Source organism: Staurois parvus, unplaced genomic scaffold (genome assembly GCF_062004578.1).
Source record: "Staurois parvus isolate SC_StPar_1 unplaced genomic scaffold, SC_StPar_1.0 ptg000175l, whole genome shotgun sequence".
NCBI classification, from domain to species: Eukaryota; Metazoa; Chordata; class Amphibia; order Anura; family Ranidae; genus Staurois; species Staurois parvus.
In genome coordinates, this window is record NW_028317971.1 from 7,453,744 (window position 1) to 7,478,954 (window position 25,211).

General features: G+C 41.2%; 1 protein-coding gene across 1 annotated transcript in view; it reads right to left on the reverse strand.

Moving 5' to 3' along the window:
• Window positions 1-7,854: 7,854 nt before the first annotated feature.
• Window positions 7,855-25,211, reverse strand: part of GDI2 (GDP dissociation inhibitor 2) — a 39,628-nt gene continuing 22,271 nt past the window's right edge. Inside the window, exons 6-11 of the mRNA XM_089676895.1 lie at window positions 23,520-23,651; window positions 20,206-20,305; window positions 11,795-11,966; window positions 10,029-10,173; window positions 9,389-9,443; window positions 7,855-8,797 (exon numbers count right to left, since the gene is read on the reverse strand). Of these exons, the coding sequence (XP_089533021.1) occupies window positions 8,651-8,797; window positions 9,389-9,443; window positions 10,029-10,173; window positions 11,795-11,966; window positions 20,206-20,305; window positions 23,520-23,651 (751 nt within the window). The 3' untranslated portion in view covers window positions 7,855-8,650. The remainder of the gene's footprint in view (window positions 8,798-9,388; window positions 9,444-10,028; window positions 10,174-11,794; window positions 11,967-20,205; window positions 20,306-23,519; window positions 23,652-25,211) is intronic.

The window sequence follows — 25,211 nt, forward strand, 5'->3', positions numbered from 1 at the left end:
GATATTTGCTATCTGCGTCTTCAGGATGCGTCCTTCTTAGTCTTAGTAGGTATTATAGGGCTTTTACTATGTAAATTTGGCAGCCTTTGCACTTCATTACCAGAGGTTCCTCTCTCTTGCTAGTCACATAATCCTTACTGCTCACTTCTGACCTCATACCAGCCACAGGAACTTGTTTAGTACCTGGACTGTTGCAATTTCTTCATACTGGACCCGCTGAACACCTTCAGTCTGTATGAATTCCGTGAGTACCCTGCAGGGAAGGTTTAACTATGGCAAATTAAAGGCATTTGGGAGCAGAAGCACATGGGACAGACAGCAAGGATTCCACTGAGGAAACTCCAAGTACCGCTTAGGTTGATAGTGTAAGACCTTGCTCTGGAACAAAGGGACAGCTGACAAGCCCCCTGATTCAGGTTTCCTCACTGATGCTCAACAAGCAGCCTATCTGACTAAAGCAGATTTCTCTGCCACTTTAATCTATTCCAAAGGCTATCATCACTTACAGAATCAAGGGGTGCTGACAGCCATAAACTCTTCTGCCTCTCCTCCACGTTTTCACTGCATTACAACCTGAACTGCCTGGTGCACTTTCAGTTGCATAAGGTAAGGGGAAGCTAACATTCTAGTAGAAGCTGCTGAAGATCTTTCACTGCCAAAAGTTCATGCGGACTTGTTAATTGAGACAGTGTATACTAGTCTTTGGCTAAACACACCTAGTATTGCACCCCCACCTGTTTCTATTGGCACAAAAAAAAAAAAAAGGTTATGCCTTGAAAGCATATATCTATTCTTGATCAAGCAGATTGGGCCTTCTACAATGATTAGCCCAACCTGAGAGGTTATTCGCTCCTCCGAAAAATTTTGATGCCTTAAGTCATTAGAAATGGACTGTTCCTACTGGGGACAAGGGCATTCTTGCACTAAATACTGTTTCTTAGCATATTATTCCCTCCTTTAAGGACTCAACTGCTAGGGAGTTGAGGCTTTTTTTTGAAGTCCTCATTGAATCCCCTGGATGGTCCAGTCATGCAGTGAGCGGTTGTCACTTTGTCAGTTGTCCAGACTAGCAAACTGGAATAGAGAATGCAATAGTGAACTTTTTCCTGATATACAGTAGAGTCACTTGCTAGTGACTGTGTACAATTTTGGCTGACCATGTGCACCCTATGATGCAGACATTGTTTCCCAATGACAGTGCCATTTACCAAGGCCATAATACTCCAATTCACACAGCTGGTGTTTTCAAATCGTGGTTTGAGGAGCATGCAGACGAAGTCTCATACCTTCCCTGGGCGCTGCAGTCACCGGACCTCAATATCATAAAGTCACTATGGTCAATTTTGGAGAACAAGGTTCACGCTAATTTTACACCTCTAGCATTTCTGAGGACTGGAGCAATTTTTGCATGAAGAATGGTATCAGATTCCATTAGCCACCATGCAAGACTTATATTTGTCAATTCTCAAGAGAATTCAGGCAGTTTTGGATGCCAAAAGGTGGTCAAACACCATATTAGGTAAAAATTTTGTTTTTACCTGGTGTTTCCATAAATTTTGTCCAACCACTGTAGACCATCCAATTTTTTCTACAAAATTACAGCTCTTGCTTTTGACTGTACTGTTCTTTGTAGATGCTATGGAGACTTTTACATTGAAGGTTTGCCTCCACCCTTTGAGATGAAAGCACATCTACTGACATTTCCTCCAGGTACAGAGACACCGCAGACTTTTATTTGATCCTGTCTTCAGAGAATTATGCAAAAAAAATATTGCTGTCCTCTGTTCCTACTTGCTGTTTCACTAAAAGACAGTTGCCCTACAGCTTTACAGTCACAAGTGGTTATCATCTCTGTTCCTTTAAATGAAACATTTAGGGACTTTACAAATCCTACACAATACCCCTGGTTAGCTTAAGGATGCATACCATATCATGCACTTAAAACATCTGAACTAGCTGCTGCAGTAGGTAGGCTCCTGCAAGGTCTCCTACAGGCCTGCCGCTACACTGATCAGCCATAACATTATGACCACACACCATGACCTGTCAAGGCATGGGCACCACTAGACCTCTGAAGGTATGCTGTGACATTTGGCACCAACCCATAAGTAGCAGATCCATTAAGACCTGTACGTTTTGAGGTGGGGCCTCCATGGATTGGAGCTGTTTGGACCTGTTTGGATTGGATCTGTTTTTCCAGCACATCCCAGAGATGTTGATGGATTGCGATCTGGAGAATTTGGAGGCCAATTCAATACCTAAAATGTGCTGTGTTCCTCAAACCATTCTTGAAGTCATCATACAGAGGCACCTTCTTCCATCTCTCCAAAGGTCCAGTTCTAATACTCACGTGCCTATTTGTAGGCGCGTTTGGATGCGAACAGGGATCAGCAGCTACGCAGCCCCATACACAACAAACTGCGAAGCACTGTGTGTTCTGGCACCTTTCAGAACCAGCATTACCTTTTTCAGCAAATTTGAGCTGCACCAGCTCTTCTATTGAATCATACTACACGAGACAGCCTTCACTTTATATGTGCAGCAACAAGCCTTGGCCACCCATGACCCCATCAACAGTTGTTTTTTTTTTCCTTGGACCACTTTTGGTAGGTCCTGACCCCTGCAGACTGCAGCATCCCACAAGAACGGGGAGTCCCTCTGATCCAGTCATCTAGCCATTACAATTTAGCCCTGGTCAAGGTCCCTTAAATCTTTACGTTTGCCCATCTTGTTTTTGCTTTCAGTACATCAACTTCAGGGACAACATGTTCACTTTCTGTCTAATATATCCCACCACTTTCAGATTCCATTGTAATGAAATAATCAATGCTATTCACATTGCCTGCCACTGGTCATGTTATGGCTGATTGGTGCATGTCTACTGCGATAGGCTTCTGCAAACTATAAACCTGCTCACTATATCTCTCGTGCAAGAGATTTTCTACATTTAATAGCAAACACTGAGGGTCTATTCACACCACCCCACTGCGGTACAATGCATTGGCTGGTGTATGGTGCAATGAGGCAGGAAACCAGCAGTGCTAATTGCGACGCATCCCACAGTTCCTAAGGGTTCATTCATACTTGAAAGTGCACAAGATTAGCAATTAGCTGCAGCAGCCCCATTAAAAGCAATGGGAGGTTGCTAGCTATTGCAGTTAACCGTGCCCAATCACATGTAATCGCTCATGCAGTGATCATATGTGAGTGATCAGCCCAAAACGAAGATTGCCTGCATCTAGTGCTGATGTGAGTAGGCACAATTAGCTGCAAGAGCCAGCAACCTCCTATTGCTTTCAATAGAGCTACCTCTCACACCTAATTAACGGAACCCCCTCTGGAGTTCTAACAGCTAACCATGGAGTGTATGTATTTCCAAGTGTGAATGCACCCCAATTCTCTGGAACATATGCCCAAATTCTGATTCTCACACTTCTCCCTTTCAGTTGACCTCACAATCTTTTCAGGCTCCTCCCCCAACCCAACTGTCTGAAGTACCTGGGACTAATACATTCTGCTGCAGCAGGACATACAGTCAGGTCCATAAATATTGGGACATGGACACAATTCTAACATTTTTGGCTCTATACACCACCACAATGGATTTGAAATGAAACGAACAAGATGTGCTTTAACTGCAGACGGTCAGCTTTAATTTGAGGGTATTTACATCCAAATAAGGTGAACGGTGTAGGAATTACAACAGTTTGCATATGTGCCTCCCACTTGTTAAAGGACCAAAAGTAATGGGACAATTGGTTTCTCAGCTGTTCCATGGCCAGGTGTGTGTTATTCCCTCATTATCCCAATTACAATGAGCAGATAAAAGGTCCAGAGTTCATTTCAAGTGTGCTATTTGCATTTGGAGTCTGTTGCTGTCAACTCTCAAGATGAGATCCAAAGAGCTGTCACTATCAGTGAAGCAAGCCATCATTAGGCTGAAAAAACAAAACAAACCCATCAGAGAGATAGCAAAAACATTAAAACAACTGTTTGGAACATTCTTAAAAAGAAGGAAAGCACCGGTGAGCTCAGCAACACCAGAAGACCACGGAAAACAACTGTGGTGGATGAGCGAAGAATTCTTTCTCTGGTGAAGAAAACACCCTTCACAACAGTTGGCCAGATCAAGAACACTCTCCAGGAGGTAGGTGTATGTGTGTCAAAGTCACCAATCAGGAGAAGACTTCACCAGAGTGAATACAGAGGGTTCACCACAAGATGGAAACCATTGGTGAGCCTCAAAAACAGGAAGGCCAGATCAGAGTTTGCCAAACGACATCTAAAAAAGCCTTCACAGTTCTGGAACAACATCCTATGGACAGATGAGACAAAGATCAACTTGTACCAGAGTGATGGGAAGAGAAGAGTATGGAGAAGAAAAGGAACTGCTCATGATCCTAAGCATACCACCTCATCAGTGAAGCATGGTGGTGGTAGTGTCATGGCGTGGGCATGTATGGCTGCCAATGGAACTGGTTCTCTTGTATTTATTGATGATGTGACTGCTGACAAAAGCAGCAGGATGAATTCTGAAGTGTTTCGGGAATATTATCTGCTCATATTCAGCCAAATGCTTCAGAACTCATTGGACGCCGCTTCACAGTGCAGATGGACAATGACCCAAAGCATACTGCAAAAGCAACCAAGGAGTTTTTTAAGGGAAAGAAGTGGAATGTTATGCAATGGCCAAGTCAATCACCTGACCTGAATCCGATTGAGCATGCATTTCACTTGCTGAAGACAAAACTGAAGGGAAAATGCCCCAGGAACAAGCAGGAACTGAAGACAGTTGCAGTAGAGGCCTGGCAGAGCATCACCAGGGATGAAACCCAGCGTCTGGTGATGTCTATGCGTTCCAGACTTCAGACTGTAATTGACTGCAAAGGATTTGCAACCAAGTATTAAAAAGTGAAAGTTTGATTTAGGATTATTATTCTGTCCCATTACTTTTGGTCCCTTAGCAAGTGGGAGGCACATATGCAAACTGTTGTAATTCCTACACTGTTCACCTGATTTGGATGTAAATACCCTCAAATTAAAGCTGACAGTCTGCAGTTAAAGCACATCTTGTTCATTTCATTTCAAATCCATTGTGGTGGTGTATAGAGCCAAAAATGTTAGAATTGTGTCCATGTCCCAATATTTATGGACCTGACTCTATCTGTCTATATCAGGCTCCATGGTGCTTATCCTCTTCCTAACACCTTGGCTCTTATACTTTCTTGTGCACTCCCCTTTTACAAGAAGTTGGTCTTCCATGTCACCCCGTGAGCCTCAGTGGCCTTCTTTGAGTGCTCTTGCCAACAAAGCACACTCTGCTTGTGATTAAGAAGGGTTAGCACCTTTAAAAGGTCACTTGTACAAATGGAGCCTTTTCTCTATTGCCCCTGGCAGCCTTAGCTCCCCCTTATTTCTTCACGGGAGCCCCCTCCTTTCCTTACATGAGAACCAAAAGTATCCTATAAGCTGGTTCCTCTTGCTTCCCTGGAGCACTACTCCCCTTCTGTGGGACTATCATTCTCCCTTCCTATGTCCAACGTGAAGGCATACCAAACATAAATTTAAGGGGTAGTTTCAGGCCTGTCATCTATGGGCACCTGCCATATCTTCCTCCTCTATTCTTTCCACGCTTGATGGTCACTTTATGGATGGACTTACTCCTCTTGCATTTTGCTGGGTGCACATTTTAACTTTTTTTTTTTTTCTTTTACGGCTTCTGCCCTCAGGAAATAAGACACTCCAGCCCCCTAAGCTGTCCAGGTTCTTGGGCATTTTACAGCATCTAGGACCAGATCCTCTGTTCACATTTTTCAATACTTTTTTTCTCAAGCTTCTGCAGGCAACAGTCTCTTCAGGGTCCAGTGCAGCTGTTTTAGCTATTTTGTTGAAAGCGTGCATGAGAACATAAATGTAAATTCCATAACTTGGAATACAACTTCAATTCCGGAAATAAAATAGGCTGTAAAGACTCAAGGGGGAATATGTCAATGTTGTGGTGTAAATATTGGTGCATCTTCTGCTCCCCAAAACTAACATTATATACATTCTATGTGGTGTTGCAACCTGCCACACCAAATCATGTAGAAAGTTTTTTTGCAACAATCGCCAATGTGCAAGAGCATGCATCAAATTAACCACTGCAGAGCCACCTGTATTGTACTGCAGACAAGCAACTCCTACAGGCAGGGCCAGAGCTTCCACTAGGCAAACTAGGCAGCCGCTTAGGGTGCACTGCCACCAAGCGCACAGCACAGACCAGCACTCTGTGTGGGACGTAGCAATGTCATAAATGATTCTCCAGCTGAGGGGAGGAATAAAGGAAGGACAGAGGAAGATCCTGGGTGTCTGGGGCCAATGTAGCACTCCTTCCAGTGTTCCTCTCAGACTCAGTCCCTTACTGCAAGCCAGCTGGTGGCTGCTGATCACTGTGGAGTTCCAGCTCTTCTCTTCCCAGTCATCAGCAGAGGCAAGGAGTAGAGGAATGTAATGTCTGACTGTGATGTCGCATGTCTGTGTGACCCATCAGATGTGCAATGTGTCAGTGAGTGATGACATAATCATGATCCCACAGCCTGCTCTTCTAGTGCCTGTTGATGTGTGTGTGTGTGTTGGTGCCTAGAGTTGAGTCTGGACCGAAGACAGAGTAAGGAGAAAAAAAAATTGCAAGCAAAAAATAGGTTAGTCTTTCAGACTATCAGAACTGAAGGCAAGACATCAATTCTCACTGCTACTAGGCATTCTCAGCTGTTAAGCACTCTCTCCTGTCCTCTGCTGACTGGCGGGGGGGGGGGGGGAGGGGGGAAATCACGTGATCAGATTGTAGCAGTAGCCTAGTCAGGTTTAGTTTGGAATTATACTGTCAGTTCTGTAGCCAATGGGCTTCTTTCAGCATAGGTGAGCGGTACAATACGTCATTGTACTCATATGTTGGTTTCCTTTGAATATTGGTGTCACCCAACAGTAACACATTGATAAGTCAATAAAGCTGCTTTCTCAGCACATATGCATGAAGCACCTAGTGCTGCCTCTCCTAGTCCTGCTGTGCAAGGCATGACAAAGGCAGATACTGAAACTCAGGTATGTAAAACAAATCTTGTACTTGTGTTTCAATCCAGCAACTCAAAAGTACTGAAACCACAGGATAAAAAATGACAGCTTAAGAAAATGGCATTTTCAGAAGGAGAACTCCCCAAAATCAACCTCCATGTTCAATCACTGGTTGGTTTATCAAATAAAGATTAAGTTCAGAAAGATTTTAAATTATTACAAAAGGTATACTGGAAGGATTAGTGCTTTATTGCAGATTTGGAGTTTAAAGGAAAGATGTATGGAACTGGTTATGCGCGAGCGAGCGTGCGTGCGTGTACAGTTTAATAAAATTAGCGTTAAAAATGATTAAAGACCCATGCATTATATATGGCACCTCTGGCTTGTGCTTATGGCACTGAAAAAAGGTAAAGGGCCCAAGTATTACAGAATATAGACAGACCCATATTTAGCATGTTACAAAAATGTTTAGAGCAAAAATGCAATTTTTATGATCTAAAAATGTTAGACAGTTCACTAAAACATCACATTTTTGCTGTGACTTGGATGTAAACAAAGAAAAATGCTAAAACTGCATTCAAGGGGTGCAGAAGGCCTAGGTTACATGCTAGAGATAACAGTTACACCCACTGGCTGACTTTACACCTTACCAACAGTGGATTAATACTGTAGTGTATGCAACTGACAACACTTCAGCTACTTCTTACCATTTTCTCTCTGTAAGAGAGAGTTGTTCACCCTTCTAGAATGGTTCACTATTATGTAAATACAAATACTACAAAACAGAGTCACTAAACACAGTGCTGGTTTCCACAATTTGGCTTTACTTTGCAGTACAGAAATCATCTTAAACCCTATTAAGCAACAAGTCAGGGTAGGACTCTGTCAAATCAATACTGCATCTCTGTTTAATCCTGCCGGAAGCTGTGAGGGAATACAGAAACACAGGCAAGCTTGGCCTGCATAATACTAATGGCTTGGTTTGGTACTTCATTACAATAAAAAGGAAGGAATCTTTCCCAGCTGGTGTCAAGAAATGGGCAGGCCTTGTGATCCATGTCACACAAGCCTGACTATGAACTAATATAGTGAGGGCGAAACAGGGACAGATGACCTGCCCAAATACTCTCAAGTGCTTTGCAGCACAAAAAAATAGAGTGATCTGCCAAGTTTCTTATAATCCTGGTATCTTTATATATGTATATTTAAAAAAAAAAAAAAAAAAGAAAAATAAAGAAAGAAAATCTTCAGTATGTGTGTACCAGTGATGACACTAAATTAAAATACAGAGATAAAAAGTCAATACGGAAGGCAGATAACTTCATTGCAGGATGTACATTTTCTATTAAACTGGGGGAAAAAAAATAAAAATAAATGTGCCTTCTGTAGTATTTATGACTAGGCCAGACAGCGGCAGCAGCTTCATCAGAATATGAAACAGGAATGGGCATAGAGCAATTACCAGTGCAGTATTCTTGGATTTCCAGGACTTTTTACAAAAAGCAGGCCTTACAATATTGAGTTTCATACAGTGTTCCTAATTTCCAGAAATATGTTTGTAGCAGATTTAGAAATTCTCCCAGGCTTGGGCATTGCATGCCTAGTTTTCACCAAAGATGTCCTCTTTCTTGCGTTTCATTTCTTCAAAGTCAAATTCACTGCCCATCATTCTTTTATAGATGTCCTTGATATCATGGCAGGTGGTTTCAAAGTGGGTGGTGGCATCATACGAGCGTGAAATAAAGATCTGTGGAAAGGATCAGGGTTATTGGTTTCTAACATAGTGCAATAAAAAACTAACCCAACAGGGGAAATCTAAAAAAACAGACTTTGTGGTCTTTTTTTGTCAAGTGGACCTTCAGCCAAACTATATTTTTAAGTTGTGAAAAGAAAGCAGATGGACTAGAAATTTCTGCCAGCTTTCTACTTCTCTGTGTTCTTCCGGTTGAGGAGGATCCCTCACTTCCTGTTCCAATAATATAAGTAAGGGGTGTTTCCGTAGCAGAGTTACAGAGAAAGTGGTATCAACTTCCCCCAGAAGTTGTCTTCTGTTTTTTTGCACCTGATGGCACTGCACGTGTGCCAGAGACTGACCAGCAGCCTTCGGGAAGTGCAACATAGGCATCCCAGAAACGGGATGGGGGGGTTATCCATTCTCAGCTAGGCAAGAAAAATCAGAAGAAAGGTCCTGTATAGCGGTTTTTTTTTGGGGGGGGATTGTAGGGCTGGGGGTAAAAAAGCAAAGTCTGAAGATCTGCTTAAAACACTATGGGAGTAGTGTCTAATAAAAGGACGGAGACAGCAAAAACAATGTATTAAAAAAAAAAAAAATTCTTACCTGACTGTCTATTCCCAAATCAGTAGGGGCATACAAGTCGCTAATACTATCAAATCTAGAGGTGAGAGATGAAATAAAGAAAGATTAAAGCACAAGTACTATCTTTTTCAGGACCAAAACACCTAACATTCCCTGACATACAAGAATATCATTTGTGATTAGATAAAAATGATTCCATGTATTTTATAAGATCTGTATGAATGCAATGCTATGAATGATCATCAGCGACTAGGGGAAGGTACTACCTGGTCAGGATGTTAAGCATGACATGAATGAGATCATTACCTTTTTGAACATCTCAGGTGTAGCTAGCGTGCACTATACAAACATATGTAAACAACAGAAAATATATTACAAATTCAAAATTTATGGTAAAGACTAAACTGACTGCAAACAACTTAAGACATGAAAAAGGAAATAAAATGCATTGCTTTGTATGACAAAGTCCAATCTTATCAGTAATCCAACAGTGCAAAACAGTTGCTTAATATAGGCAGCTACAATGCTGCACATTCCTCACTGGATGCAAACATGCTTTAATAGATGTAGATTTTAGTCAGCCACATTGTATGCATATTTTATTGACAGAGTGATCGTACTAAAAAGGTTATATTCATTTCATGCACCAACTGGGCCTTACTTCTGCTCAATGGGCTCCAGGAGTTCAAGTGCAGGCCTGATTTCCTTCTCTGGATCATTGGTTTCTACAGTAGTGCTTATTATAGCAATATATTTTCCCTGTGCAGCCACGTTATGTGCACATGAAATCATACACACATAGATATCTAGAATAAAAAACAAAACAAAACAAATATCATTTGAAGGGATTGCTATATAAATACAAGTGAACTAAACAATGACAAAATACATTTCATCAAACTATTAGCAAACCCCAGGCCTCCACTTTAAAGCCAGTACAGGTCAGTTCACATGCTGTCAAGTAAATGTTAAAATTCTTCTCCCTACTTGTGTACACTTATTCTCACCATCAATAAATATATATATATTTTTTAAATTGCCAACAGCTACTATGAACCTATTTGCAGAAATTATGAGCCAAATAGTAGTCTTGCTGCTCAGTTTTTGAATGATTCGACTCGTGTTCATCTTCAGTATTTGTTTACTCTCATTCTGCCGTCTCTCAAGGATAAAGACTGAAGGCAGCCTGCCAGGTTTAAGTTAATACTTACAGTGATCAGCCCTTCCCTGCAATTATGCAGAAGTATAGAGGGTGACAAGTTAAAGGAGCAGGGTGGATCACTGTAAAGAACATGGGATGCCTAACTAAAAACACCTCAACACACAAAAACATGTGCCTTGTAGTGCACTACTTAATGTGGAAGAGCCCCGAGCCATTTTGTTTCAGCTAGCTACTAGGGCCAGTCTTTCCTGGACTTCATGGCTAAGCCTTGCCAAATCCAATTCTACTACCTATAAAAAGACTGTCTTGGGGCCAAGACACTCCAACTGCACTGGGAGATTTAGGCCCGTGTGTGACAGTAATAAACGACATAAATGAAGCAATAAAAAGTGTATTGATTCAAAACTAAAGTTTTGGAAAGGTTAGGGAGGTATCAAAACCCAATTGTGTTTTGCACAGAAGCCAACAGGAAGGGAGGGGAAATCCCTACAAAGTGAGGGCAATTCCTCAACCTGGATATACACATTTTCCCCCATTCAGCCACACAAATTAGGCGGATAGAGAAAAAAAGCAAAACTGGTTTTGCATTCTAAGTTGCAAAATGGGTGGCAGAAGGCTTTCAGACTGGCTAAACAAAAAAAACTTACCTTAGCATCACTGGAGAGATGCAAGTGTTTTAGCACTTCTATCGGTTTTACTTATCTATCCCTGCAGGACTATTAAACGGGGTTGTAAAGGCTCAAGGTTTTTTTACCTTCATGCATTCTATGCATGAAGGTGACAACTTTCTGTGTGCAGCAGCCCCCTAATACTTCCGTGAGCCCCTTCGCGATCCAACGATGTGCACGAGAGCCTTGGCTCTCCAGGGACTCTCCTTCACTGGCGGAGACTGCTGTCAATCACAGCCAGTAAGCCAATGAGGAAAGAGGGGGTGAGGCCAAGCCGCGGCTGTGTGAATGGACATGCACAGAAGTGGCTTAGGAGCAAGCCTGTATGGGTGGCCCCTTAGCAAGCTGCTTGCTCTGGGGACACTCAGCAGGGGGGAGGGGCCAGGAGCACCAGTGAGGGAACTGAGAAAATGAGAATCGGGGCTACTCTGTGTCAAACCACTTCACAGGGCAGGTAAGTATGACACGTTTGTTGTTTTTTTTTTGTTTTTTTTTTTAAACATTTCCTTTAATATCACTTTAAGTTTTTCCAAAAAAATAACTATATTTTTCTAAATGCACTAGTGAAAAAAGTAACTTCTAGAAAAAAAAACTCACCAGATTTCCTGTTGACCTGGTTTTGAGGAATGATGATCTGGCAGGAGTTGGCATCATTTGTGTTCTTAATTGGGTGGCTTAGAATACAGATAACACGTATAACCTTCCCTACTTTAGTGACACGGTCTGCAACATAACTAGGGTCACAAATCAGCTGTTTGCATCTGGCAACCTGGAAGACAGAATATTAAGTAAAATTCATACCTTAAAATATATTTTTTCTTTTATAGTGTGCAGCACTAAATTATAGTTATGTGTATTAGAAAAGTCTTCCCCCACTGTTACCAAAATGTTTTTCACACACAGAGCACTTTATAGCACACTGTAGTCTCAGAGATGCTTTATCTTTTGACCATTACTTCTATGCCAGCTTCAGAGCAGCAGACAGAGCAAGAAAATGCAAAGTGGGGGAACTTTTACATCACATCTATATTTTATGTAATACAGGTACTTATATAGCGCCATCAATTTATGCAGCACTTTGCATATATATTGTACATTCACATTAGTCCACAACCCTCAAGGAGCGTATAATCTAAGGCCCCAAAATCACATTCATACATACACATACTAGGGCCAATTTAGACAGGATCCAATTAACCTACCAGCATGTCTTTGGCGTGCGGCAGGAAACCGGAGTACCCGGAGGAAACCCACGCAAGCACAGTAATCCTACATCATTACCCTTATCCGTGACAAACTATAGCACATATTTTCTCAATCCTTTTAGCATACAGAAAGCCATGAAAATAGTTTTTAGTAGTGAATCACTAAGACCTGAAAATTTTAAGAAAAAAAAAAAAAAAATCAATAGTTCAGGTTGTAGATAAAATCATAAATAAAAGTGGTGTGCCGTAATGGTCAGAGGAAGCATAGCTCATCACATTAGGGTTCACCACATCAGTGTTCAGCATGACAAATGCTATCCTTCCAGATAGCTAAAAACGAGTCAATGGAGGTCACTTGTTACTTCCCTAAGAAACATTAGGATAACATCTACCAGTCCTATGAAGAGCTCTACCCAATAACATTGGTGCCAGAATTTGCAGACCCCTTCAAGCAATAGATGAATCTGCCACTGCCATTAAAGACCCCCACTGAATGTTCACGCTATCGCCTGATCTCTAATTAATGTGGATTTAAAAACGTATGCTAAATTGCTAGCAGAAAGACTGCAATTAGTTATCCCCTCTATAGTCAACTTAGACCAGGTTGGTTTCATCCCTATGCGTGAAGCACGGGACACTACTATTAAGATACAATCCCTTATTTCTCACTGCCAGGCACAGAAGGTTCATCTGTCTTCTTTTGTTGGATGCTGAAAAAGAAATTCGATTGCCTTGATTGGACATTCCTGAAGGGAACATTGGAGCAAATTGGTCTATCGTTGGATTTCATCCATAAAATAATGGCCCTTTATTCCTGCCCAACAGCTTGGATTCAGGTGAATGGACTACTTTCAGATCCTGTACACATATCCAATGGGACCAGCCAGGTGTGTCCTCTTTCTTCGCTTTTGTATATACTGGCAATGGAGCACTTGGCAACAGCTTTGAGCGCTAATGACTCATTACAAGGAGTAAAGATTGCTGGTAAGCAGTATAAGGCAAGTATATTTGCAGATGATCTTTTGCTCCATATTACTAACCCATTGATAGCTTTCCCTTCATTATTAAAAGGAATTGGAAATTTTTGACTCCCTCATTAATTTTAAAATTAATACATGAGAATCATATTGCCTAGACATTTTTCTTCCTGCAGAAACCCAAGGCATCCTTGCTAATACATTTGCTTTTCAATGGGCACAAGACTCCATTAAATATCTTGGTGTGCAGATAACCTAGCAATTTCACAAACTGTACAAGTTAAATTATCATCCGCTTTTGTCTTCTATGCAGCAACGTATTAGGAGCTGGTCTTCAATGCAACATTCCTGGATGGGACGAACGTCCCTCTTTAAGATGGATGTCCTTCCTAAACTTTGATATTTTTCAATCAACCCCAATCCGGGTCCCTCATTCATTTTTCCGATCGGCGAGCTCTTCACTACTCAAATATATATGGCATAGGTCCTTGGCTAGACTCCGATATGATATCTTGTGAAGAGGCGAGATGATGATGGTGCATGCCTGCACCACCTGGAATTATATTATGTAGCAGCTTTACTTCATAGAATCCTTGAATGGTTTCACAGCAGCCTCTGTAAACAGCGTGTTAACCTTGAATTGGACAAAGATCGTCTGCACATACCACAATTAATGCCTTTGTTCTGTTTTTTGCAAGTTTGAGAGAACTGCATTTTCACAGAACTGCCTTTCTTCGAGGCCAGGGCCCCTAAAACTGATACTGGGTAATCCAGGGTTTCCACCTGGACAGGCAGAAAAGGGCTTTCTATGTTGGCAACCTTCAGACCTATCCATTATTTTATCTATTATTTTATCTATTTTTTTTATCCTCTGCATTTACGAATCAGCCATTCTACATATGAGACCAGGAACGAAAACTAGAAATATCGGACCTGAAGACTTGGACAAAGCCTTTCTTCTTACATTCAAAATGACCCTAGCCTTCCAATTGCAGGAGAGAAATTACAAAATTATAACTAGATGGTATCACTGCCTGGCTTTATTAAACAAGATTATTCTAGTGTTTCTAGATCAATGTTGGAGATGTGGTGAGCTGGGTGACACCTAATTACATATGTGGTGGTCCTGCACAGCAATCAAACCATTTTGGTTAGCCATATTTCAGTTAAGCCATTTGGTTACAGGTAGGATCTGGCTGTAGACTCCAGAGGTAGCTCTTTTCTCAATAATTCCCGGGTCAATCAAAACAATTAAAAAAGCAGTACTTAGATTTCTGCTATTGTCAGGAAGGGCCCAGATTCCCAGGCATTGGAAATCCTCAACAATACTTACAATAAAGGGAATGGGTGGAGGAAGTAAACAACATTATGTGTGTGAAGTTAATAGCTACAACAAAATGACAATTATGCCATGTTTAGGGAAATATGGTCCCCCTGGGTCGAGTTTTCCATTTCTCCAAGACTACTGCCTTTTATGAGATAAGCTCAAGTTTCTTGTTGATTATCTTATTATGGAAAACGATGGCCTTGTTAGCAAACATTTTGCCATTGTACAAATATGTGCTTACTAGGAGCTGCAGGGCAGGTATATATGTACGTGTTATTACTTCTAACGCCTAGTGGATATAATGTAAATTTGGCAATGGACGTCAAGTGATTTTACTGCTGATATAGTGCCATACTCTTTAATCCTTTTATTAAAAAAAAAAAGAAAAAAAGGATTGATCTGCCACTGTTCTAGGAACCCCAAGCAACTTCTGTAGGAACCCAAGGGTTCCACAGAACCCTGGCAGAGAAAGGCTACTACAGCATATTAGTAAGATTTATTTGTTGAAAAGTAATTTCTGCAATAAACCCTATCATGCATAAGAGTTTTTACATTTATTCATGTTGCTGCATACATAAATAGTAGTGCTATGAATATGAGATTTGAGATTCAGAAACATTGTACATCTGATAGGGGGTAATGGCAGCTGACAAAGTCATCACTATAGCCAACAACTGTAATGTGGTTTTTGTTAGAATGCTTTAGAAAATGTTACATTTGCCAATTTTTAACTCAAATATGTTTACTGAATTTCTTGCAAAATGTCATCTCAGTAGGGAGTAGCTACCAGGATTTTCTGTCCAGGAACCTGACTGACTTGTAGATATCTGGAGTGAAACTGGGCAAAACAGAACTGCCTTCAGACTTGAGACTCATGTAAAAGTGGACTGTCAGACAACTCCTGGACTGGAGGGCTTAAATCAGAGACTGAAGGCTCAGTTTATGCCCAAACCACTGTTAGTGTGGCTTTAACTATCCAAACCTATCAGAAAGTCCACGCCCACCATTCCTTCCATAGGAGGTCATCTAAGTATACCAGAATCAGGATGCCATGAGGGTGCAGCAGGGCTAGCAAACCTTGAACACCCAAGCTGCAGATGAAAGGCCAAAAGGGCAGGGCCATGAACTGGTAGTTTAGAGGCCCCACAGAAAAAAAAAACACAACAAAAAAAAACCCTTTAGAAATATTGATGCGCTGAGAAAATTAAGACATAACGGTACGTGACCACGGAAGGCAGAAAATCTTCATGCATTTGAGCGTTCCTTCGAGTTTGGGAATGGTGGAAGGGATGGAGTAAAACCCTTGAGATGAGGACAGACAGCTCCTAGGCTTCTTCCTCTGAGGAAGAAGGATGCTTTTGCCACCAGTAGTACCCTTGATGATCGCATCAAGAGTCAGACCAAAAAAGCGCTGTCCTGCAAAGACTACGTGGATCAACCACTTTTTACAAAAAGGACTCTGCAGCCCAACATTTCACCTAAAATTTTCCTACACATGTGTACGGACCCATGCAAAAAAGGAGATGTGAAGCTTCACAACTGAAATTTTTAAAAAGTTACAGCTGTGCGCACCACACATTCAAAATAATCAAGGGATCATATCGCAGTAGTAGTGAAATTTCTTGAGGAATTTTGACCAGTCACACAATGACAAACTAAAGTCGCAGCTAGGACAGGGTGAAGGGTGGAGCCTGCCAGCAGGAACAGAGCTAAAGAAAGGGCTTTCAACCATTCACTGGTTGGGTCCTTAACTGCCTCCGGTATAGGGAAATGACAGATGGGTGGTGGGTCTCTTGATTTGGGAGGACGTCATATGACGCCCTCCCACTCTAGCTGCGCATGCATGGCCCCGGGGGGCGCTCTGTGTGGTATTCAGTGGTGCGCTGTGTCTGTAGGACACAGCAGATCGCAGTAAAGAGCCGATGACGTAGGCTCTACCAGGTGATCAGCGGTTTCCAATCACAGCTGATCACATGTAAACAAAAAATGCCAGATATCGGCAGTCCTCTCCTCACACTAACAGTGCACGAGGAAAGGCACTGATCAGTGCAGCCCAATCAGTGCCCATCACTGCCACATCAGTGCAGCTCATCAGCATACATCAGTGAAGGCGAAAAATAAACTTCTTTACAAAATCTTAGAACAGAAACTTTGTTTTCAAAATTGTCTTAGTTTGCTTAGCAAAAAATAAAAGAAAAAACAGTGGTGATTGAACAACCCCGAAAGCTCTGTCTCAAAAAAAAAGATAAAAAGTTGGTTTTGGTACAGTGCTGCATGACCGCGCAATTGTCAAAGTACAACAGTGTTGAAAACTGAAAATTGTACTGGGCCAGAAGGGGGTGAAAGTGCCCAGTAGGCAAGTGGTTAACGGATAAATGTACTCTCTCTCTGATCACATCTTTCTGAAAAAGATTTCTTTGGCATGTATGAATGACCATTTTACCTTTGTCAAATGTGCATTGCACCATTTGTAACTTCTCAGGCTATAAAGCTTTGCAAATCTGTCTATAAAAAGGCCCCTCACTGGATTCAGTAATCAGGCATGAACTAAACTAAGATTTGTGGAATCGTATGGAAACTGTAACCATGCTAGATGTGCTAAACATTAAGCTATTAAACTGCATGCAGATATCTCTGCACCAATTTAAGAAGGAATAGAGGCATGGTGGCGTGCAGAGGAAGTAAGCAGTTGCCCTTCGGGAAGTGCATTTTCAAAGCTGAAGGTTCTACTACCCTCTGAATGTCAGATGAGGCTCGACAAGAGGCTGCTGGTAAACTGGGCTACGGTTTGAAAACATTGCTAGTCCCCTGGGGGAGGAATTTGAACAATTGGCTGCAAAACATAAAAACACATGTAATTAGGACGGTTACATAAAAATACCCTACAAGTATATTTAAATCAACTGTGGGTAAAGCACACTAGTTTTTTTTTAAAGATAGACCTGTTTTCAACAGAAATAGTAAACACCCTTTCAGGGCAGGACACTGCCAGATGTATTATTATTAATATACAGGATTTATATAGCGCCAACAGTTTCCTCAGGGCTTTACAATATAACAGGTGACAAAACAGCAACAATACAGTTAAATACAAGAGGGTTAGGAGGGCCCTGCTCCTTGGAGCTTACAATCTAAAGAGGGAGAGGCTAGTGGTACAAAAGTTAGTAACTTTGGGGGATGGACTGGTAGGAGGAAGAGAAGATTCCATTATTAGCTGAAGGCGGGATAGGCTTCCCTGAAGAGAGGTTTTCAGAGATCGCCTAAAAGTGAGCAGAGTAGGCGATGGTCTGATAAATTGGGGTAGAGTTCCAGAGGATGGAGTAAGCTCTGGAGAAGTCCTGGAAAAAAGTATGGGAGGAGGAGACAAGGGAGCTAGAGAGCAGGAGGTCGTGCGAGAAGCGGAGAACATGGTTTGGGTGATATTTGGAGACAAGATTGGTGATGTAATTTGGAGTAGAGTTATAAATGGCTTTATATGTTATTGCTAATGTAGGCCAATGGGGAGGGAGTTACAATAGTCAAGGCGAGAGATAACCAGGGAGTGAATACGTTGCTTAGTAGTTTCCGAGGTTAAAAACAGCCGTATCTTAGAGATGTTGCGGAAGTCTACATGATTTGGACAGTGATTGGATTTGGGGCTGAAAAGACAGATGGGAGTCTAAGATTACACCAAGTACCCTGGCATGAGGGACTGATGGTTGTATTATTGGTCTTGCTGGAGAGGTTATGGGAGGGGGCACAGGCTGGAGGGAATACCAAGAACTCCGTTTTGGAAAGAGTTCTAGGTAACGCTGAAGGAGCGCTGTGATAGGTAGGAGGAAAACCAGGAGAGAGCAGAGTCTCTGAGGCCAAGAGAGTGGAGTTTTTTGAGGAGGAGGGGATGGTCAACAGTATCAAAAGCCGCAGAGAGGTCAAGTAGTAAGAGTATGGAGTAGTGGCCATTGGTTTTAGCTGTTAGTAGATCATTAGTGAGTTTTAGTACAGCAGTTTCAGTGGAGTGGAGTGAGCGAAAGCCAGACTGTAAAGGGTCAAGAAGGTTGTTGTCAGTGAGGTAGGAGCTCAGGCGATTGTAGACTAAGCGTTCTAGGAGTTTAGAGGTAAACGGGAGCAGGGAGATGGGTCTTCAGTTGTTCAGGTTGGAGGCGTCCAGCGAGTGTTTTTTTTTTTTTTAACTATGGGAGTGATGTGTGCATGCTTTAGAATGGTGGGGAAGGAACCATTAGAGAGGGAGAGATTGAAGAGGAGGGTGACCGTAGTAGTTGTGAGGGGACAGGATCCAGGGGGCACGTAGTGAGATGGGCTTCTGAGAAAACCTTTGTGATCTCTTTGGTTGTAGCAAGGTCAAAAGAGCAAAGTGTTGACGGAGGTTTAGTATAAGGTATGCTAAGTGGGATGGATGTCTGAAGATGTAATAATTTGGCGATTTTGGCCATAAAGTTTTGCAAGACTGCAGGTAAAAACACCCAAGCCAACAGTGCAAAGGATCTAGAAACAACAAAAAAAGGAGCAAAAAGGGATTCTGCTGATGTGACAGACACTAGGAGCAAAGGCCAAGATGACTCCAGGCAAACGAACCATTGAAAGTGACAATAAGCCTGGAGATCAGCTTTAAGGTTAATCCACTTACAATTTTGCCTTCTCCTGGTTCCTCCTTCCCCTTCAACATGTTAATGAAATGTTTTGAATAAAAACTTTTTTCATTACATACCTTATTTTAGGCCCAGTGATTTAATCACTGGGTCTTTGTGCTTCTCTATATAATGCAAGCAAAGCAGAACATGGTTAGTAGAAAAGGCTGTACATAGCTTCCTCAAAACTTCATAACACCCTGCATCAATACTCCTCTCAAAAACCCTCAGTTATGATGCAAGCAGTGGGAGGAGTTATGCAGATATGAAAACTGTCTTGATTGGTAGAGGTCTGTGGAGAAGTAGGCATTACTAGAGTTCCCTAAGTAATGCTCATATGTTGCTGAGCCTCCATGATTGAACAAACTCAAATTCAATGAATGAATATGGCAAGCAAGGGACAGTAAGACTTGGGAGGAAAAGTGCTAGATGATGCGGGATGCCCTGCAGCCAAGAGACTGCTCTGACTTGCGGCAGCTTCTAATTGCACACTGTGAAAGGTTTAGGTTATGTGGTGAAATAAGAATCTGCAATCATGCTACAGTAGAGAATCGTGTACAACTGTGCAAGACAAAGTAATGCTGGAGGTGAGCTTCAAGACAGACATCTGAAAAAAAGATGTCCATCCACCTAAGATTCTAGCAACTAAGGCATGCTGGTCGTGGGAGGAGGCACTCTCAGGCAGCCTACAGCTTTGTCTGCCAATGGCCAAGCTTCTAAAAAGGTGCTATACAACCCCAAAGGTTAAGGACTTGCTGTGTCTACTGACAAGTAAAGAAAAGCTGATTGTACAATGCTAACAAACGCCCTTTCAATAAAGTTGGTTAATAAAACGACCTGATGAATGGTATATTAAAAAAGGAAAGCCTACCTCTCCTTCCGATTTTACACCAACAATCCTTCCATTCTCCATAACCAACTCCTCGATTGGCTTGTTTAGCATATAAGTTCCTCCGTAAATGGCACTTAATCTGAAAAACAAGACAACCACAACATTTGTTGGTGGACAGCACTCCTGAATAGTCCTGCAGGTGTTTTCAGCTGGAACTTACCCAAACAATAAGCAATATAAAGAAAAAGCACAAAAACTGAAGCACTTCATCTTTTATTAAGGAATCATTAGTGATATACTTATTCTTTAGGTATTATTCAAAATAATGCTCTCAAAGTCTATTATCCTACATAGGATTTCTATGTAGAAACAATATTTTTGTATTGCCACAGATTAACCACTTGACTTGTGGAAGGTTTAAACCCCTTCATGACCGGAGCATGTTTTGCTATTCAGCACTGTGCTACTTACCTGGCAATTGCTCGGTTATGCAACACTGTACCTAAATTAAATTTATATCATTTTTTCACACAAACAGAGCTTTCATTTGAAGACAAAGGACGGTCACACCTAATATGGATTTGATTTGGATATTTCTTCTGTTCATTTACTTTCCATTTTGTTAATTGATAAAAATAAACTACTGACACTTCTATTTCTGAAAGCATTCCTAATTAACAGCACTTTTTCACAACTGCCTAAAACCTTTGCAGTATGTACACACATCATACAAACACACATAGGAAAACTTGTAATATAAAAAAAATAATAAGGCTCACCACAACCCATTATGGCTTTTCATTTAACCCTTCACTACATTTAAATCATATAAGTGGTGAAGCGCTCAACTTATAATTCCCTAGTGAAATACACAAATCATATCTCTCAATAATACAAATAATAAATATTAAATAAAACTAGTGCAATATCTTCATACACATAACAAATATATATCCCTGGTGATATAGTGAAAACTTATATCTCTTAAACTGTGCAGAAAGTGAAATACAATGATTAAAATAAATGGTGATGCCACACTGTGAAAATTAATGGCAAAGTGTTCAAAATAATGTCACTCCATGCTGCAAATAGTGCTCTTCGTGTAAATCTTGACGTGACTCCCCTCAATAGCAGAAATGCCCCCTCACCTTCCACATTCGACCCTTGCGGGTCACAGAGCTTTTTTATATATCTCTCTCTGTTAGATGTTCTCCACTGCCTCCATCGACCATAATCCACCTCCAGGCAGTAAGTACCTCTCCAATTACTCCACTTTGCCAGGTAAACCTCTCCTCCACTGCCACCTCCGACCAAGATCCTCCTCCAGGCAGTAAATAATATCCAATACCCCTCACACAATGGACTCAGGCTCAGAGCGATTCATATAAAACGATAAAACAGACCTCCATAGTGCAACAACGTTTTATTAAGGTAATCCAATGCAGTGGAACATTAAACTCACATGTCCTCACGATTTGACAAGCAGTTTCCCATATACTATGGGTATATACAGGAGTCCCAAGATGGCGTCCGAACCCGGAACCGGAAGTACGTCACCCCTACGTCGACGCGTTGCGCCACTGTCACGTGGCTTCATCAGGATACCGTATTGGATGGCCGCACTTCCTTTTAACTCCTCTACATGATCTACAAGATCTATGAATCGTTTTATATAAAACGTTGTTGCACTATGGAGGTCTGTTTTATCGTTTTATATGAATCGCTCTGAGCCTGAGTCCATTGTGTGAGGGGTATTGGATATTATTTACTGCCTGGAGGAGGATCTTGGTCGGAGGTGGCAGTGGAGGAGAGGTTTACCTGGCAAAGTGGAGTAATTGGAGAGGTACTTACTGCCTGGAGGTGGATTATGGTCGATGGAGGCAGTGGAGAACATCTAACAGAGAGAGATATATAAAAAAGCTCTGTGACCCGCAAGGGTCGAATGTGGAAGGTGAGGGGGCATTTCTGCTATTGAGGGGAGTCACGTCAAGATTTACACGAAGAGCACTATTTGCAGCATGGAGTGACATTATTTTGAACACTTTGCCATTAATTTTCACAGTGTGGCATCACCATTTATTTTAATCATTGTATTTCACTTTCTGCACAGTTTAAGAGATATAAGTTTTCACTATATCACCAGGGATATATATTTGTTATGTGTATGAAGATATTGCACTAGTTTTATTTAATATTTATTATTTGTATTATTGAGAGATATGATTTGTGTATTTCACTAGGGAATTATAAGTTGAGCGCTTCACCACTTATATGATTTGATTTCACATATCTTGCGGTATAAAGAACAGGTGATAGCAGCTTACTCACTAGGTTCTGTGGAGCGCAGGGGGATTTTTGTATTTTACCTTCACTACATTAACCATTTTTTTTTTTAAATTTGGCACTTGCAATAAAATACACTGTTTGCATATGAAAAACACTCCCAAAGCATTATATGTGTTCTAAAATCAGACACTAAAAATAAATGGTGGTAGTTTCAATATATGGCTTAAGATTGTTGTACCATTAAGCAGATCCATATTTTTAACAAAAAAAGAACACTCAATTTTAATACTCGCAAACAATACAAACCCCACTTTTTAGGAAGAAAAAAAAGAAGACGATTGTGTAGAGTAAATAGATACCAAAATGCATCAATACCCAAAATTGCATGCCCCTGAAAAGCAATGAAAAATGTACTAAAAATTGTCCACAGGTAACCCCTTTACAGATTGCCAATTTAGAGTTAACTGTAAATATTTGGTTCTATAATCATAGCCATCATTCTGGCCTGCATGGTGATACCCATTATACTAGGGACAATCATTGTTTTAGAACATTGGAGCACCAAATGCATGAGTTTGCCTTTTTATGTGGTTGTGAAAAATTTTTAGGTTTCAACTTTATTTGTACAAAAAGGGGTTCACCAGCCCCATGTGTGATAGCATAGTGCAGATGTCAGGTTATTAGGGATAGATCATATCATCTGTGTTAAAAGTCTGGACTGTGCTCGATCAAATTCTTCACTGGCCAAAGCCATAGGGGTCTGAGAGCTCTGAACCACTTCTGTGTTCATAATAACCATAGGAAATCAGAGAAAGAGCACAGAGGTGTGATTACCTGGCAATAAGCTTCTACTACTTAGCCTGCAAAAAAAAGAAAAAAGAACTAAAAACTCACACTCCCAGCTGCTATTTGGTTACATTCTGGCTCTGCCATTGCTGCAATAGTTATGGCCAAGGCAGCAAATGACTGCAATCAGATTTTTTTCCATCCAAAAGAACAGAAGTAGAACCCAATATATAATCTTAGATGTCTGCAATAGTAAACTAGAGAAGTAATCACTTCCTTACCTTGCAAAACCTTGTGGCAGCTCTCCAAGGCCATAGAGTGGATAAAGGTAAGGGCTTTTGCCATATCGTGCAAGGGATTCACTGTAAAGCTTAATCCTGTTTATAGTCTCAAGACAGGGCTGTGTGAGATACCTAGCCAAAAAAAAAAAAAAAGTTAATCAATGTGCATGAACAAATATGTGTTGTAAACATTTTAGTGTTGAAATAAGGCAACAACATATCTAGCCTAAATGTGCGAATATCAGGGACTAGTTTAGGAATCACTCTGTGCACCAAATGTCTGCATACAGTTATGACCTTGTAAAAGTAGCAGTGACATCACTGCTGTATATAGCCTGTACAGAAAGCAGAGCTGTGGGAGGGTCCAGCAGGCACTATCCACTACATGCCGTCTGCAAAAAACTACAGGAGGGGGCAGAGCCCAGACCAGTCACTCTGCACAAGGAGAGAGGGCAGCAGTGACTGGTCTTCACTACAGAAAACTCCTGGACATAAACAAGCTTTCACACTGAATTACTGCACAACTTTTGAAGAAATATGTAAAGCACATCAAGATTCAAGTTTGAATACACTTGCATTCAGCTTTAGTGTTTTGTATAGCCAAAAGGTTTTATTCAGGATTAGAAATCAGGTGTGTGTGTGTGTGTGTGTATAGGTGTGTGTGTGGGTGTGTAGGTGTGCGCGCGCGCGCATCTCCTGCTGTGCAGATTTCCCTCTGCATCCTGTCGTAGAGATGCAACAGAAATTGGAAAATTTTTTCTATAAAATGAGCATTTCTATCAGACAGTTGTCAATGTAACAGATGATACAAAAGAAAAATTTAAGATGGCCATACACTGATGGAAATCCAGCCAGTTCAGGCAAATTTCAATCAGTGTGTGGAAATCTCTGCTTGACAGAAGTCGATTGAAAAAAAAAAAAAAGGAGAAAAGAAAAGAAAAAGTTCTCAGTGTAATCTGACAGGGGGACTCCTCTAGGCACCTTGTTTAAGTGCACAAAGGAAACCATTGGCTAAAAAAACCACACACAGTGTATAGCCAGCTTTACTCTAACCTCTTGTTCTGGCTACAGATGCAGAATTTTTGATTTCTTATCACTTTCAAATTTTAATGACAATGGTCTGCAGGTTAATTAGAGCGGGTACATCTATCTAGCAGTGGTATCAAAAAACTGACAGGATTTCCAAACATCTCCAATCAAAAACAAAAGCTGGCAATAGATTCCTCCATCCACACAAGCAAGGCATCCCACTCAGACAATGCGTTTTGATTGTGTGATTCTCTGTTGTCAGTATGTACCACTCAGTGGCTGTAGCCACAGATTAACAAAAGCTTTCCAACAATCAACTTCTGCCAAACAGGGACATCCATACATGGAAGAAATTCATCCGGTCCCTGCTGAACCAGCCAAATTTCAATCCATCAATGGTCTACGTTAGAAAACTCTCTTGGGTATGCACATATGTTAAACCACTTACCGTCTGCCCAGAGCACTTTTACTGTGGGTAGCCAGCATGTACAGGCAAAGCAACGTAACTATAAGTTATTTTTCCTGTACTGACACTGTCTACAGCAGAATGCATATCCGGGTACTCAGGACCTGGTGGACAGTGTCGGTACAAGCACTCGGTGATTATGTGATCGCTATGCAATCACATGATCACAATGTCAACAAAGCTGTCATAAATTAATT